General features: G+C 41.1%; 1 protein-coding gene across 1 annotated transcript in view; it reads left to right on the plus strand.

Moving 5' to 3' along the window:
- Positions 1–14,439, plus strand: part of poln (polymerase (DNA directed) nu) — an 89,643-nt gene that overhangs the window by 38,344 nt on the left and 36,860 nt on the right. The window contains exons 17-18 of the mRNA XM_078164777.1: positions 2,628–2,685; positions 6,820–6,897. Of these exons, the coding sequence (XP_078020903.1) occupies positions 2,628–2,685; positions 6,820–6,897 (136 nt within the window). The remainder of the gene's footprint in view (positions 1–2,627; positions 2,686–6,819; positions 6,898–14,439) is intronic.

Here is a 14,439-nt window from a genome sequence, read left to right on the forward strand (position 1 = left end):
ACGTGTGTCTGAAAACTTGAAAGTTCTGTAGTGTTGGCTGTAGTCCCGGGAAGGCTTTCTGTTTTTTCTTACTCTCTGCAAACCAAAGCAACCTTTGCCGGATAAATGCCACACAGGGTTGCTGCTGGTCATATGTACAGTATAAAAGGTGCACTGAGAACAAGGAAGATGCTCTTCTGTTAAAGTGGGATTGTGAGGGAACAATCCAACCCTTTTATCTCATCTAAAACTCACATTTATTGCAAAGTATAGTTGTATGTAGCTGCTTGTTTTAAGTGGAAAATTAGCATTATTTTTGCTGTCATTTTTGCTGAAACTGTCACTATGAGACAGATAAAATGTGAAAAATTACACTTCTCTGCCTACTCTGTTCTCTTGTAGTGGCTCTAATGGCCTTACTGCATGTGAACGAAAACAACCAAACAGCCGAGGAGTCTCTAACACAGGTGTCAATCATGTTAACCATTGCTTGTGAACTGCGGTCAAACTGTCAAACTAGGCAGTGCTGATCAAATATCAATCAAGATTCTGTTACTGCATTGCCTATTTCTTGCCTCAAATTTTTTCAGAAACATATTTTAGTGTACTGTTTAGCTGTAAAATGAGAACGTTTGTGACCCGGCTGCCTATAAATAAAATGTATGATTATTATTATTATAATTACTATAATTAAAACGTGGGTGGCATCTAATTTTTCATACCTTAATACCTGTCTGACATTTCACTGGGGAATACTGTATGTGACCTTATTTGTGTAAAAAAAAGAAAGAAAATAATCCTAAAAGCTGAGCTGCTAGTGGTCAGTGTAGTATGCATGAAATTGTCTAGCCTACAGTGTAGGGTTGGGTGATATGTCAAAATTTCCAACCAGCCTCCGACACCTCAAACAACCAGCGACTACTGATATATTCACAGTGTTGTGCGTAGATGTGAAAATCTGCTGACTCTACTGATGTTGCTGGCCAGCTTTTTACAAGACATTATCCCCACCACTCACAGTCATGAGTCACTTCCACTGATTGAGGTGTTAAAAAGTCTGTGGGCATGAAGGATCTCCTAAAGCGTTCAGTCCTGCAATGCAGCGATCACTGTGACTGCTTCTCTGTCCTGCCATGGTGTTGTGGAGAGGGTGGCTGCTGCGTTCCCTGAGGATGGCCTGCACCTTGCTCTGTGTGCGTCCACACACCACAGTCCCCGCTGAATCCAAGCCCCTGCCAAGTCCTGAACCTGCCTTCTTAATCAGCTTGTTCAGCTGTTTCCTGTTCTTGTCCGTCATGCTGCCTCCCCAACAGTGTATGGCGTACAGGAGTGCACTTGCCACCACTGATTGGATAAAACATATGCAGCATGTCAGTGCACACATTAAAAAATCTAAGCTCACGGAGAAAGATGAGCCGGCTCTCCCTTCCAGTAAATGGCGTCTGTATTCACTGACCAATGTGTTTCCTGCTGTAGAGTGAGTTATGTCTTGACAGAGACAGCAAACTAGCTCAACAACATGGCCAAACACAAGTATGATGCTGAATATATTTAAATCTGTGGACCTTGGAGGGAATCACTAAGAAGACATCTGAACCCCATGGCTTGACCAGTTGTTTCTGAAAGCTTTTGAGGCAAAAAGTAGACAATGCAGTCACAGAACCATGATTCATATTTCATCAGTGCTGTCTAGTTTGACAGTTTGACCGCAGTTCATGAGCAGTGAGTGACATGATTGACAGCTTCATTAGAGATTCCTCGGCTCTGATTGATCCTAGTGAATGACATTAGAGGCAGTAGAAAAAAGGAGGAGTGACATGATTTTTTTCCACAGACTATCTGTCTCATGCTCTTTCGGAATGCAGTGACAGTTTCAGCAAGTATGACAAAAAAAGTAATTTCGATAAAAGTTACCAACTGCTTCAAACCTGGTACACTACACTCATGGAAACAGTAGGAGTGTCACTTGGTCCAAACACATGGAAAGTGATGTTATTCGTTGAAATGTATACAGTCCATGTATCCTAATCCTCAACTACATGCTAAAACTGACATTTTTCACAAATAAAAAGTGACGGCCCTTAGAAAATAAAATATACAAAAGTAGAAATTTGTGGTGCAGCCAACAATTTCCCTGTACAGATGTGTGTCCTTTCAGGTGAAATGTTCCTGACTGCTACATAGGAATGACTAGATACAGACGATGTGCTGATTGCTATAGAAATTGAAATTATACAGAAGAAGTCATCAGTAATATTTCATTATGAAAAAGTAGCTATTTGGAGGCACTCCAACCAGCCTCATTTTAAAGTGGGAAGGGATGACATCATCTTATTATAGCACACACAAGTGAATGACACCTCCATCTCTTCTTCCATGCCTTCATTACAGCCTCACAGGAGTATGCTGGGAGTGGCTGTAGATATATACAGCCGACCTTTCTCCTCTGTGTGGAGCTATATTAGTTTATGTAGGTTTCCACACAGTGGGGAATAATTTATCTCTACAAATCACTATGTTGACAACAGGAAGACCCACTTCCACAGAATAATGAGACACTGTTACAGTACAACTGTCTATAACTACACACCGTACAGGGCAATAGTGAACTCCAGCAGGCTTACACAGTGTGTTTTCTCCCAAACTAGAACTTCCAGGCCCTGCCAAGACAGCCACTTCAAATCACCAAGAAGCAGTACATCCAAGGTAAGGCACACACACACTCATTAATACACACACCTCCCACACGTTCTAGAGAACGAGGCAGTGATAAATGTCGAGGTGCGCGTGCTTGTGTGTGTATGTGTGGGTAAGGGAGACATCTCTCAGGGCATACAAAAACTGATGAGCAGTGAGCTAGTAAAGAGGCTTTATGATGGTAGAAGGAGGGTAAAAGTCCACAGCAGCAAAGGGCAAGTCACTAAAAGTGTCTCCTCCATATGTGTGTTTATCTGAACTGCACCGGGGCTTCTGGTATATAGTTTGTTTATGTTGCATCTATTTCATTTTAGGATGATATTTAAAATTGCACCGTAAGCTTATAACATGAAAATATTTTACATTTAGCCTATTCAGCCCCGCATGATTATACAAGATCAAAAAATGAAACGTTTTCCTTTTACCAGTTCTGCCTTGACACCTAAACATTTTCAGACGGGAAAATGGCACTTAAAGCTGGATTAAACCAGATTAAGTAGGTCCTATTGTGTTTAAAATAGAACTGGAAGTTGTTTTCTCTTCTCTTGATATAAGCTTATGTCAGTTTGATGAGAACAGAAAAAGATGGTGGACAGAAAATTATCAAAAGCAAATGGGAAGTGGCAGGATTCACTGTGAGCGTGGCCTTTTTATAGTCAGGAACCATCAGGGACGTACAACTGAGAAAATGAACAGCTGCTCTTAATTGATCACGTACTGTATGTAACATCAGTACCAAACCTTTCTTTAATCTGCAGTGTAATATCTCTGTTTACTTTCATGAAAAGAATGTTTTCTCCAAGACAGCTTGGGGGAGGACATTATCCATATGGACACAAGCGTCAATTTAGCAATCTTAGTTTTGATTATATTCCCATCACTCCTTCTCTGTTCCCACCGCCTGTCTTCTTGTCATCTCTTCTCCCTTGGAATAAAATTTTAATTACCTCATCTCGCCCTTGTTGCACACAGTCATTATTTGATAAAAACTGCTGCACAGACACTTTAGGAAAACAGCCTGACTCTTCATTTTGGTTGTTTGAGATCTGCATCAGTTATATTATGACAAAATTGTAATTCATAACAAGTCCAGTGTGTAGGATGTAATGGCATCTATTGGCAGAAACTAGGGGTGTAATGGTACACAAAAATCACGGTTCGGTACGTACCTCGGTACACAAGTCACAGTTCGTTTTTTTCGGTACAGTAATGAAAAAAATAGACAACTATTAAATATCTTTTACTTATTGGTAACCTTATTAAAACATACCACCACAGCAGTTAACTCTTTTTACACAATTTTTGAATGAAACAAATATATATAAAATCCTGCTTTTTCACATTGTTTGAATGAAAATAGAAATATAAAAGTGAAAAATAAAATCCTGCTGTTTTTTTAACACATTTTTTTAATGAACAATATAAATATAAATTTCTGCTTAAACAGTTTTACTCAATTAAAATAAAAAGTATAGTGCAGCTGGTCAGCTTTAAAGCCTGCTCAGATTCAGTTTTACAAGGAACTTACTTAGCTTTCCCACTTTGTTAAAGTGCAGTAAACAAAACATGCTTATATCTAAAGTGCAGCATAAACAATTTTACTCTACTTTAGTGTGATGGTCAGGGAAACGCTCTTTCTTTTTGAACGACGACGATATCGTAGTTTGCACCAGATTGCTTTTTCTAGTCGTGCCAGTTAACGTTCAAACTCAGGTGATGTCGCTTTAGATGCGTTAGCATGTTAGACGTGTTTCCAAGTACATACCCGACCGCTGTTCTGCAGTGTCGGCACACTGCTTTTGTCTTGTCAGCTTGTTTATTTCCATCTTCGTATTTTACCCTGAAACCAAAGTGTTCCCAAACGGAGGACTTAAGGTTTGCGGGTGGGTCTTCAGGTTCGTCAGGCTCACTTGCCATGTCACAATGCGAGAATGCGCTGCACAAAGTGAAAGCGGAGATTTATGGTCGGACTCAGTCCGTCACTCAATTATGTCCGTCGGGGAACTAGATATTTTAAATGGATCGGCTCGCAAAAACGGAATTAAAATAAAACAAAATAAAATAAAATAATATCCTGCGCCCAATAATTCGGTACAGGGTCGTGCTGAACCAAAAGTCGCGTACTGAATGGCTCGACACAAATACATGTACCGTTACGGCCCTAGCAGAAACGGTACATAATGTTCATAACTATGTTGTTAATGTGTATAATCACCTGAAACTAAGAATCGTATTTTCGTAATTTTTCATACCACGGTATATAATTTCATGGTATACTGCTGCAACCCTAGACGTAAGATTACAAAATTATGCAGTGCTCTAGTTCAGGCAAAGAATAGGGTCAATATTGATTTAAACTGCCTGTAGATTTCAAAGTAATTTCAGCATGTTTACTCATAGATCACTGCAGTGAATATTAGATTTTCACTTATTCATACTCCAAACTGTTGGTCAGTACAACTATGATGTCATAGGTTTTTGCCTGCCACTGCGCAGACACCACTTGACAAATGATCAGCCTCTAATGAGGATGCCTGGTCGTGGTTTTTAGAGGTCATCACTTATCTGGAGGGCTCCAGTTTAATACTTGTCTGCTCCAGGGTTACCAGATTAGCTGGCTGGCAATGGATACCAACCACAGGACAGAAACAAAATTTCTCCATTTGCAGATGAATAAAACATCAAAACAAGTGCATCCATCTGTTGGCATGGCCAGGCCACACTGACTCTGCTGTCAGTCACAGCCAGTGCAGCCACATTCAGCATTATAGCTCTATTTCTGTCCCTTGCCTCCTCCGTGTTTCTGTGTTTCTTTCTCTCTCTGGGTGATTCATAGGTGCTAACATCAGCACCTCTGCTCCTCACTTACTCAGATTCCCAAAGCTCCTTGTCATCAAATCCTGCCCCTGCTGCATCCCTCATATCATCCCTTCTCTCCCTCCACCAGTATTCCTGTTCTCTCCATTTGTCTTCCTGTGTCAGTAACCGCTTTGTGTCTTGAGGTGAGAGGTGAAGCCCCAGTCACAACTGATTACAGTGATCATATGTGTGTGTGAGGCCACATTTTCAGTGTCAGCATGTATGTGCTTGTGTGTGTGCACATCCTGCTGCAGTTATATTTTCTTCATGCTGACATGGGATGCAATGGTTCATTGTTACCCATCATTTCTCCCACACTCAAGTCAGCACTTCAGTCCAGCTCCTCTATTGAAGAGAGTGCAGTGATAGACTGATCCTGATTGGATTCTGATTTGCCTCTAAATGGGGCGCTGCGGCTTCATAACTTAACTTCTCATTAAATCAGATGTCAGTGTTAGCTCCTTTTATTGCTCCTCTAAGTCCACAGCTGCTCACTGTCTGCGTTTCTGTGTGGCTTCTCTCTGCCAAATATACACACAGGATATTGGATCCAAATGACTGTGTTATGCTGTATGTTTGGTCAATAAATTAGTTTTGAAATGTGCTGTGAAAGACGTCCATATGCTACATGATGAGATGCTCTGCTCATTTATGGAAGGTCGATTCAATTTATTTCTGCCATACATGGCCCCTAACCAGCGTCACTAATAACAGAATTGAGAAGTGATAGAGCATGGTACAATTACGAAGGCATTTGAGATGGGCTAAGTGTTTCTATGGCTTTCAGTGTATGGTCATACATGGCACACAAGTTGCGATTATTTACTAAATCCTATCTTTCTTGATTTTAAGAATGTTTAAGTATACTTTAACCCAAGAGAATTTTTTTTCATGTAACATTTCTTAATTTTTGTGAACTTTCAGTTCATAATAGTGATGAGAATACATTTAAAAAGGCCATTTATATACTAACATAAAACAATAGATTGTACCATAATAGTTGTAAATGTTGATTAGACCTGAAACAGAGTATTTTAATCACACGTAATGTGGATTCTTCTTGAATTAGACTCTGTTTGGCCAAGGAAACTCATTCAAATTGTCTAAATGTATGTTCACTACAAACACATTTGTCGGAAACTGGCTATAGTTTTCTTTTACTCGACAAAATAAACTAAATTTGCAAGCAAGTTACCGGAGGCTATTGTAATATATTTGCACATTTAAAGTTGCATGCACTTTGCACTGAGGTGTTTCTCAGGGGTCTGTGTTTGGTCCCCTCAGGAAAGGAGGAAGAAGTGGTGACTGTTCATCCTCGGGCAATGTTTATTCCTCAGGAGGGGTGGACTTTTCTCGCAGCAGGTAAGACGATAGTAACGTCAAATTTTCACTTTCATACAGCACTATTTTTGCCCCTGTCACCCAACCAGATACAAAGTAATGAGGCTCAGGTCATAGTAACATAGTTTATCAGTGGGTCCCAGGTCTTGTAAAATCTCTTCATGGAGGCGCTGAGGGTGCATCTGATTTTTTTCCAGCTTGATATTTTGCATCACACCTTTGATCCATTGGCTGTGTGATGGAGGGATTACATCCTTCCATTTGAATAGAAGTGAGCGTCTTGGTAATTGGGAGGAAAGGGCAATAGCCTTCTGTAAGTGAGCAGGGATATTTGAACCATCTGGAACTGAGAATATACCAAAAATACCAATCTTAGGAGAGGACAAAATATTACAGCCTAAAGCCTTGAAAATGGTGTCAAAAAGGATAACCAGGATGGTGGCTGGGGTCCGTTTATACCTGTCACATACAGGGCTATAGTGTAGCCGATGTAGCACTTTAAACTGTGTGAAGAAAAAGCAATGTCCCATTCCTCATTTGAGAGTGGGCTGAGCACCTTTTTATATATTGTTTGACTTCCTGATGTCATCATACATAAAATGTTTTAATCTTTAAAAACAGTAACTTCATCATGCAACTAACAAGTTAAGGTCACTACAAGTGGCAGCCTCTGCAGCTGAAAAGCCAACACGGAAGTACCAAAAACTGCAGTTCCTTTAATGGCCACATGAGGTTGGCTCCAAAAGCGAGTCAGTCCCCATAGACCCCATGTTAAAATGCCCAACTTTACAGCAGAACTAAACATGTTTACAGCCTGGCACAAAAAACACTTTTGGTCTCTATAGCTACTTTAAAACATTTATGACACCTGTGCGGGGGGATTTTATATACCTCACCCATTTACATTTTTATTAATGCTTAAAGTTATACATAATTAAGGGTCCCAGGCTGTCTGTAAGGCACCACACCACCACAGTCCATGAGTCAGATCCATCCCTCGCTCCTTCACAACCCCACCCTCTTGTCCATATATGGTCACTTCTGGTTCCAAAAGTTCAAGGTGGTGACAGCTAAAATGCCAAACTTAAGCAGTCCACAAACCAGTGGGTGGTGTCATGGTTGCTACATCCCTTATTCTTATACAATCTGTGGGTACTTCTAATAGATTAAAATCAGAAATCACTGCACATTTAGCTGCTCAGGCAGGTCATATCATTAACTGTTGAACCAGCCACTCACTAAACCTATGAGGGGGTTTTAGCCTTCTTGGAAACGTGTATGAGCACCTGTTTTGACAGCGGCACGACAGTCAGACACATGAGTGACTTAACAAGTTTCTGAGACGTCTTGAGTTTTAGTCCTACCAGGGATGCACCAGTTTATTGGCTGAACATGGGTTTTGGCTGATACTGTTGACTGCCTTCAGCCTATTGGTAAATAAGATGACATTCACCAATGGCAGAGGCCCATGTTTTTCCCTTGTGTCACATTAATTTTGCTCAGACTAAAAAGCAGACCTCGAGACTAAAGGCCATAGAGTATTGGGCAAAGGTAAATTCTAACATTCTCATCATCTCATCATTGTCAGATGTAGTTTTCGGTGAGAATAAATATAACTGTTTAAAAGAGAAATTTGTCAATGTTTTTACAGGAATATAAAATAGATATTAGAGAGGGAACTATGATGCAAAGGTAGTGCAATTTAGGTCCAAATGACTTTAAAAACATCGGTATTGGCTAACGGCCAAATTGTTGTTATTGAACATTGGTATCGGCCCAGAATTTAAAAATTGGTGCATCCCTAAGTCCTACTATTTCTTTGTACTTGAATGTGCAAACTCCAGTCAGCGTAAATGTTCTCCCTGGGCTCAATTTGACTTTTCGAGTTTGGAATTCAAAAAACCCTCTAACTCTGACATGACCTCAGCTGGCATCATAAGGTCACTCCAGGGTGTAACGCTGGTCCAGGCTGTGCCGACTGATGGGAGAGCTGGGACACTGTCAGCCTGGGAGAGCTTTGCAGGGCTTTGTGTGTGGTCTGCTGGCTCTGACAGTGTGTCGCACACTTACATAACCCGACAGATAAACCAGGGTTAGCAGGAGGACAGCAGCAGGATAAGAGCGAGGATCCCACATATATACACAACATGGCAGGGATTCACAAAACACATGCACACCAAGCACACGCCCACGTAACCACACACACACACACACACACACACACACACACACACACGCACGCACTCAGGCCAGGTTGCCATGGAAACAACCCCTCCTAGGGAGCACTCGCCTAGTCACCCCCTTTATGTCCTCCGATGTCCTTCCCAAACTAGAACAACTGCTGTGGGTGTCTGTGTGTTTCAGCTACTATCATTTTTCAGTGTCCTGAAAAAATTTCAACCAAGAGGCACGTCAGAAGGTATTATGTATCTGGATGTTACTTTCCTGTCTGTGAAAGCAGTGTGTGTATGTGTAGGTATGACGCAGTGTTTCCTGAGTGTGTGTTGTGTTTATTTATCGATTCAACCCTCAGCAGAATCCAAATCATGGATTTGTAAAAAATGCACGGCTATCAGGTCTGTTCTACCAAAGATAAAGCAAACTATTCTTTACAGTACATTTTGAACAGCCACCCCATCCTGAAGCAGCCTGCATGTGCCTGATGTGTGTTTGTTTGTTATATTTGCAATTGTCAACTCAGTTATTTTCTACCGGGAGATGTCTGCTGGTGTGCGGGAGCTGGAGCTGAGAGAGGCAAAAGAGAGGCTTGCCAAAATGAGAACAAAGGCAGGCCTAATTCCCTCATCAACCCTGTTAGTTCAGTTTTTCACTTCTGTTTATTTTTCATTCCCTAGTCCATAATGGACACACACACAAACCCCGTGTGCAGCATCTGTAAAGAGCAACATGTGTTGTGGCAGTGGTGTGGTTATTAAAATAGAAGAGTTTCTTATTGCAAGATATTGAATGTTGCCACTGTGCAAAAGTGCTTCTTGAGAAAATGTTAACAGCAGTTGCATACTGCACTTTGTGGTCATGATAGAAGTCATTTTGGCAGAGCACCTGCCGCAGCAAGCGAACATGCTGTCTGTGGTCATTTTGACTTGACCAGCAGACTTCACTACAAGCCAGTTGGCTGACGGCTGTTCTTAAACCAGCCGCCAGTGATTTAACCAGCTAAGTTGCATGTAACACCATCAGCTCAGACGGCCAGTTCACACCGCTGCAATTTTTCTCTGCAACGTACTAAAACGGTTTCATCTCATCATGAATCTTTGGTCTGAACTGGGCTTTATCACACTAATGTAATCAGTAGGCAATTTAAGAGGGGACAAGGGGGGATGCCATCGCTCTTGTTGGCAAAATGACCAATTATGTCCTTCTCGTTTACCTGCTGTCCCGCTCCATCCCCAGATACTACCCTGTTTGGACCCATACCAATAACTGATAACAGATAACTGAAAACTATTGAGAGCTATTACATTTGAAAGAACATTTCTCTTTTAATGAGTGCAGCATTGTAGCACTGGTTTAGTGGCCTGAAAACTCACAGATCTGAATGTGTTAAATAATCTCATGTGATGCTACTCAACCAATCAAATCAGTGCATTCAAATAAGCATTGTGACTCGAGTGAGTGAGACACACATACACAAGAGAGGTGAGATGAGAGACAGGAGTCGAAGAAATAACTCAGAGAAAAACACTGAGGTTTTATTCAAGAATGGACAGACTCTTACATGTTCATTCTTCCCATGAACTGCTCAAAAACCAGTATGTCTAATCATGTGCCCTGAGACTATGGCGATTATTAAAAGCTTCAATGTGAAGCACCACTACAAGACAAAGCACAGAGCATATTTTGAACATACAGTCAAATCCGAAAAATTAAGCCCAAGGTAGTTTTTCAATGTTTTGTTCTTAAATATCACCTAAAATAGCTTTCATCTACTTTTTTACTATAACAATGTATCAAGTGACTATGTAAAATAATATGTCAGTGTTGTTTTCTCAACTTTTTGCGTTGCCCCGGAGTAGCCAAAAAAATTAGTCATTGCAAGCTTTACAATAGGTGGAAATTTCTTTTAATACTTAATACTCACATGGGTAAAAGCTGGTCCAGCCACTTCATTTATCAAAGTAGGAGATTTATTCATATTTTTCTGCAAATTTTAATATAGCCATAAATCCCAATGCAAACACAATGCAATACAAACTCTAATAGTACATCAACGTCTGTTTTTCTTGAACAAATGCTGGTTTTGGTTATAATTTTGGTCAAGTCCCTCCTCTTGTCCCTCTGGGTTTTAGTTATGAGGAGCCAGGTACATAGGTGTACATTTCTACCAGTAGACTTTAACCCCCACAATCCAGTTCAACCTAAACCCCTAGTTCGCCCTGCCCTGTATGCTTGTCGAATCATCCTTCCCGGAGGCCCCTCTCTGCCTACCACAACCCACAAGGGACATTTCATATTCTTAGTGTGCAGGTTATAGTTGATCTCTTAAAGGGACAGTTCAACCCCAAATCCAAAATACATATTTTTCCTCTTACATATATTGCTGTTGATCAATCTAGATTGTTTTAGTGTGAGTTGTGAGTGGATATCTCAGTGGTGCTAGGAGAGCTAGCAGTAGATGCATGTTTCCCTCTGCGCGTTAATACAGTTTGTAGTTGCTGTTATGTAGAAATAAAGTAATTCCCTCGTGAAACTGCTCACAACAAGGTCTGGACTATCCTGAGTAACCGGATCATGGTCTCTGTAAAGAGGCATTGCTGTGTGAGAAGACATCTCCATGGACAATAACACTCGGCTGCTCACACCAAAACATTCTAGATTGATAAACAGCACTACAGGTAGGAGGAAAAATATGTATCTTTGATCTTGGGGTGAACTGTCCCTTTAAGATTTCATAACCTTCATGCTCCACACCGCAAAGCATCACTGACCGGCTGTTCAGGGTACTGCGGGTGGTTGCATTAAAAATGTATGAGGCACGACTTAGTCCCCTCAGTGTCTTAGTATGCTGTCCAAGGAACTGCAGGAGCGAGTACCGACTTATTTACAGTTTTTAATACCTCTAGTCTCAAGTAATACATGACCCTGTTCTGTGCATTTGCAAAGTGCTTTAATAGGGCTACAACTAATGAGTGTTTTCATTACAGACAAATAATTGTTATTTTAATTAAGTTATTGCTCATTTTTATAGAGAAATAATTACAAATACCCATCAGAAGTGGTCGGAGCCCAAAGGGATTTTTTTGATATTGTGTATTTTGTTTGCTATTAACTTTAAAGTGTTGCGGGGCGTCGGTGGCTTGGTGGTGGAGCGGGCGCCCCGTGTACGGGGCTGTTGCCGCAGCGGCCTGGGTTCGGGTCCGGCCTGTGGCCCTTTGCTGCGTGTCATCCCCTCTCTCTCTCCCCCTTTCACACTTGGCTGTCCTGTCCATTAAAGGCAAAAAATGCCCAAAAAATATCTTAAAAAAAAACAAAACTTTAAAGTGTTGCAAAGGCTTTAACATAATTATTAGAATTGCCATTGATTAGTTTTGATTTAATTTTCATTAAAGCAAGCAGACACTAATAGTTTATGATAGTTATTTATTGTTAAAAATAGTGCATGTTCAGTTAATGATAGTTAAAGTGGAAAGACTGTGTGCCATTTTTGCTACTGAGGATAGTAATTGCAAAGAACCTACACTGATTTTCTTTGGTAACTGAGGATAACCACCAATAGCTACCAGGGAAAACACAAATGTTCTCCTCCTGTTTTGGTTGCACAATGCTTGCAGCCCTTCCTTTGTGTTGGAAATTGTGCCTTTGTTTTCCCGTCAGATCATACCTGGTGGCAGATAGAATTGCATGGTGAAGCAAGGCTTATAGGGAACCAATCTAAACACCAATGTTTTCATTATTCTAAGGCCATTACATTGTGCAATCAGCATTTACTGTATGACAATGACAATAACAATTTTCAACAGTTAAACAGTAACAAATATTAGTATATTAAGTATATTAAATACAATATACTATAAAATATACTGTTACTGTTGGGGGGGGAATAATGAGACAACAGAGTCTGCTGTTGCCCAGACTGGAGTCGTATGACGACACCAGGGCGATTGTATGATGCTGCTCCTTGGAAACAAATACAGCACACCTTAGCAAGCTAATGAATGAGAGGCAGAGGTGAAGACCTATATGAGAGGCAATCCCCCCACTCATTGGATACTAATCTTCTGGAAAGTGGAAAGGATCAGCAAACTTTCTGTTGCTGCCATTACACAGAATCAGTCAGTTCAACATCTGCCCAGTTAGCATGAGTGAACAAAGCTGCAGCAACTAATATCTGACACTGAGCCAGTAAACAGTCCCAAGAAACCACTTTGTTCTCATCCCAACTCATCAAATATTGCTGCCTTGTCAGTGGATTTTAACGTTTAAATATGACGTGCTAGATATCCTCCTGTAGCCTGAGTGTCAGACTGAAGCTCCCAGAACCTTCAGTCTGACATTGCCTCCATTGAAGGCGATTTACAAGGGGGAGGGAATTTGATTTTTCCCTAACTAATCAGTAGAGATCAACGACTCACCCAGAATCTGACATCATTAGTATCCATGCCTCGGGGGTGCCGAAAACAAGCGAGCGTTGCCCGTTTAAAATGTCTCCGTCGTCGTGCACGCCCAGCTGCATCACCATTAAATCCAGTTTAGCAGCTTCCTTAATTTGGTCCTCCATTAACGCGAGTAGTGGCGAAATACCTCGATAGCATCGCTAATGTGGTCTGTAGGATCTGTAGCGGTCGCCATTGTTGCTATCCTCACCAGTTACCCACCAGCGTACAGCTTGACATCAGCGTGGCGCTGATTGGCTAATCGCTAGACCCCCGGCGTTCATTGGTCCGTCTATCGTTTGGACGAGATAAATCGCAAATTCATTGAAGTATGCCAGACCAGAGATGCAAGCCTTCTCAGTTGAGTGGGCGGGGTCTATGGTCTGGAACCAGGCTAATCCTCCTGCATCTGCTCTTGACATTCCAGGACAGCGTGTCAATTTCTGCTTGTACATGCATTGTGTCTTTTTTAAAGTACACTTCCGTTTTCAAACAGTTTCTGCTTGTTAGATGCATACAGTCTTTTTCAAAATAAACTTACAACATCGGTAAAACACGACATGTTTTACCATAATTCCCTTGTCCAACAAAAGCACATCATTAGGTTTAAACAACAAAACCACATGGTTAGATTTAGGCAACAAAAGCATGTGGTTAGGTTTAGAAGAAAACATCATGACATGGCTTAAAACTCACCTGAGAACCAGGTGAAAGTCCAGGGTTTGTTGAACGTATCCACTTCGGCTGCAGATCATATCGTGCGAAAGGTGCCTTTGAGTATTGGTACCTGACGCCAAAATTACTGACAAAGTGACGGTATTTGACGAGTTCGGAATGAGAATGGGCTGAAGAAACTCACTCCGACACTGAAATGGCTTGATCTTGACCTATGCTGTTAAGTAACGTTAGCCATGTGGTGCTAACAGTTAGCCCTGTTACTGTGTTTGTG

This window comes from Epinephelus lanceolatus, chromosome 22 (assembly GCF_041903045.1).
Source record: "Epinephelus lanceolatus isolate andai-2023 chromosome 22, ASM4190304v1, whole genome shotgun sequence".
Classification (NCBI taxonomy): domain Eukaryota; kingdom Metazoa; phylum Chordata; class Actinopteri; order Perciformes; family Serranidae; genus Epinephelus; species Epinephelus lanceolatus.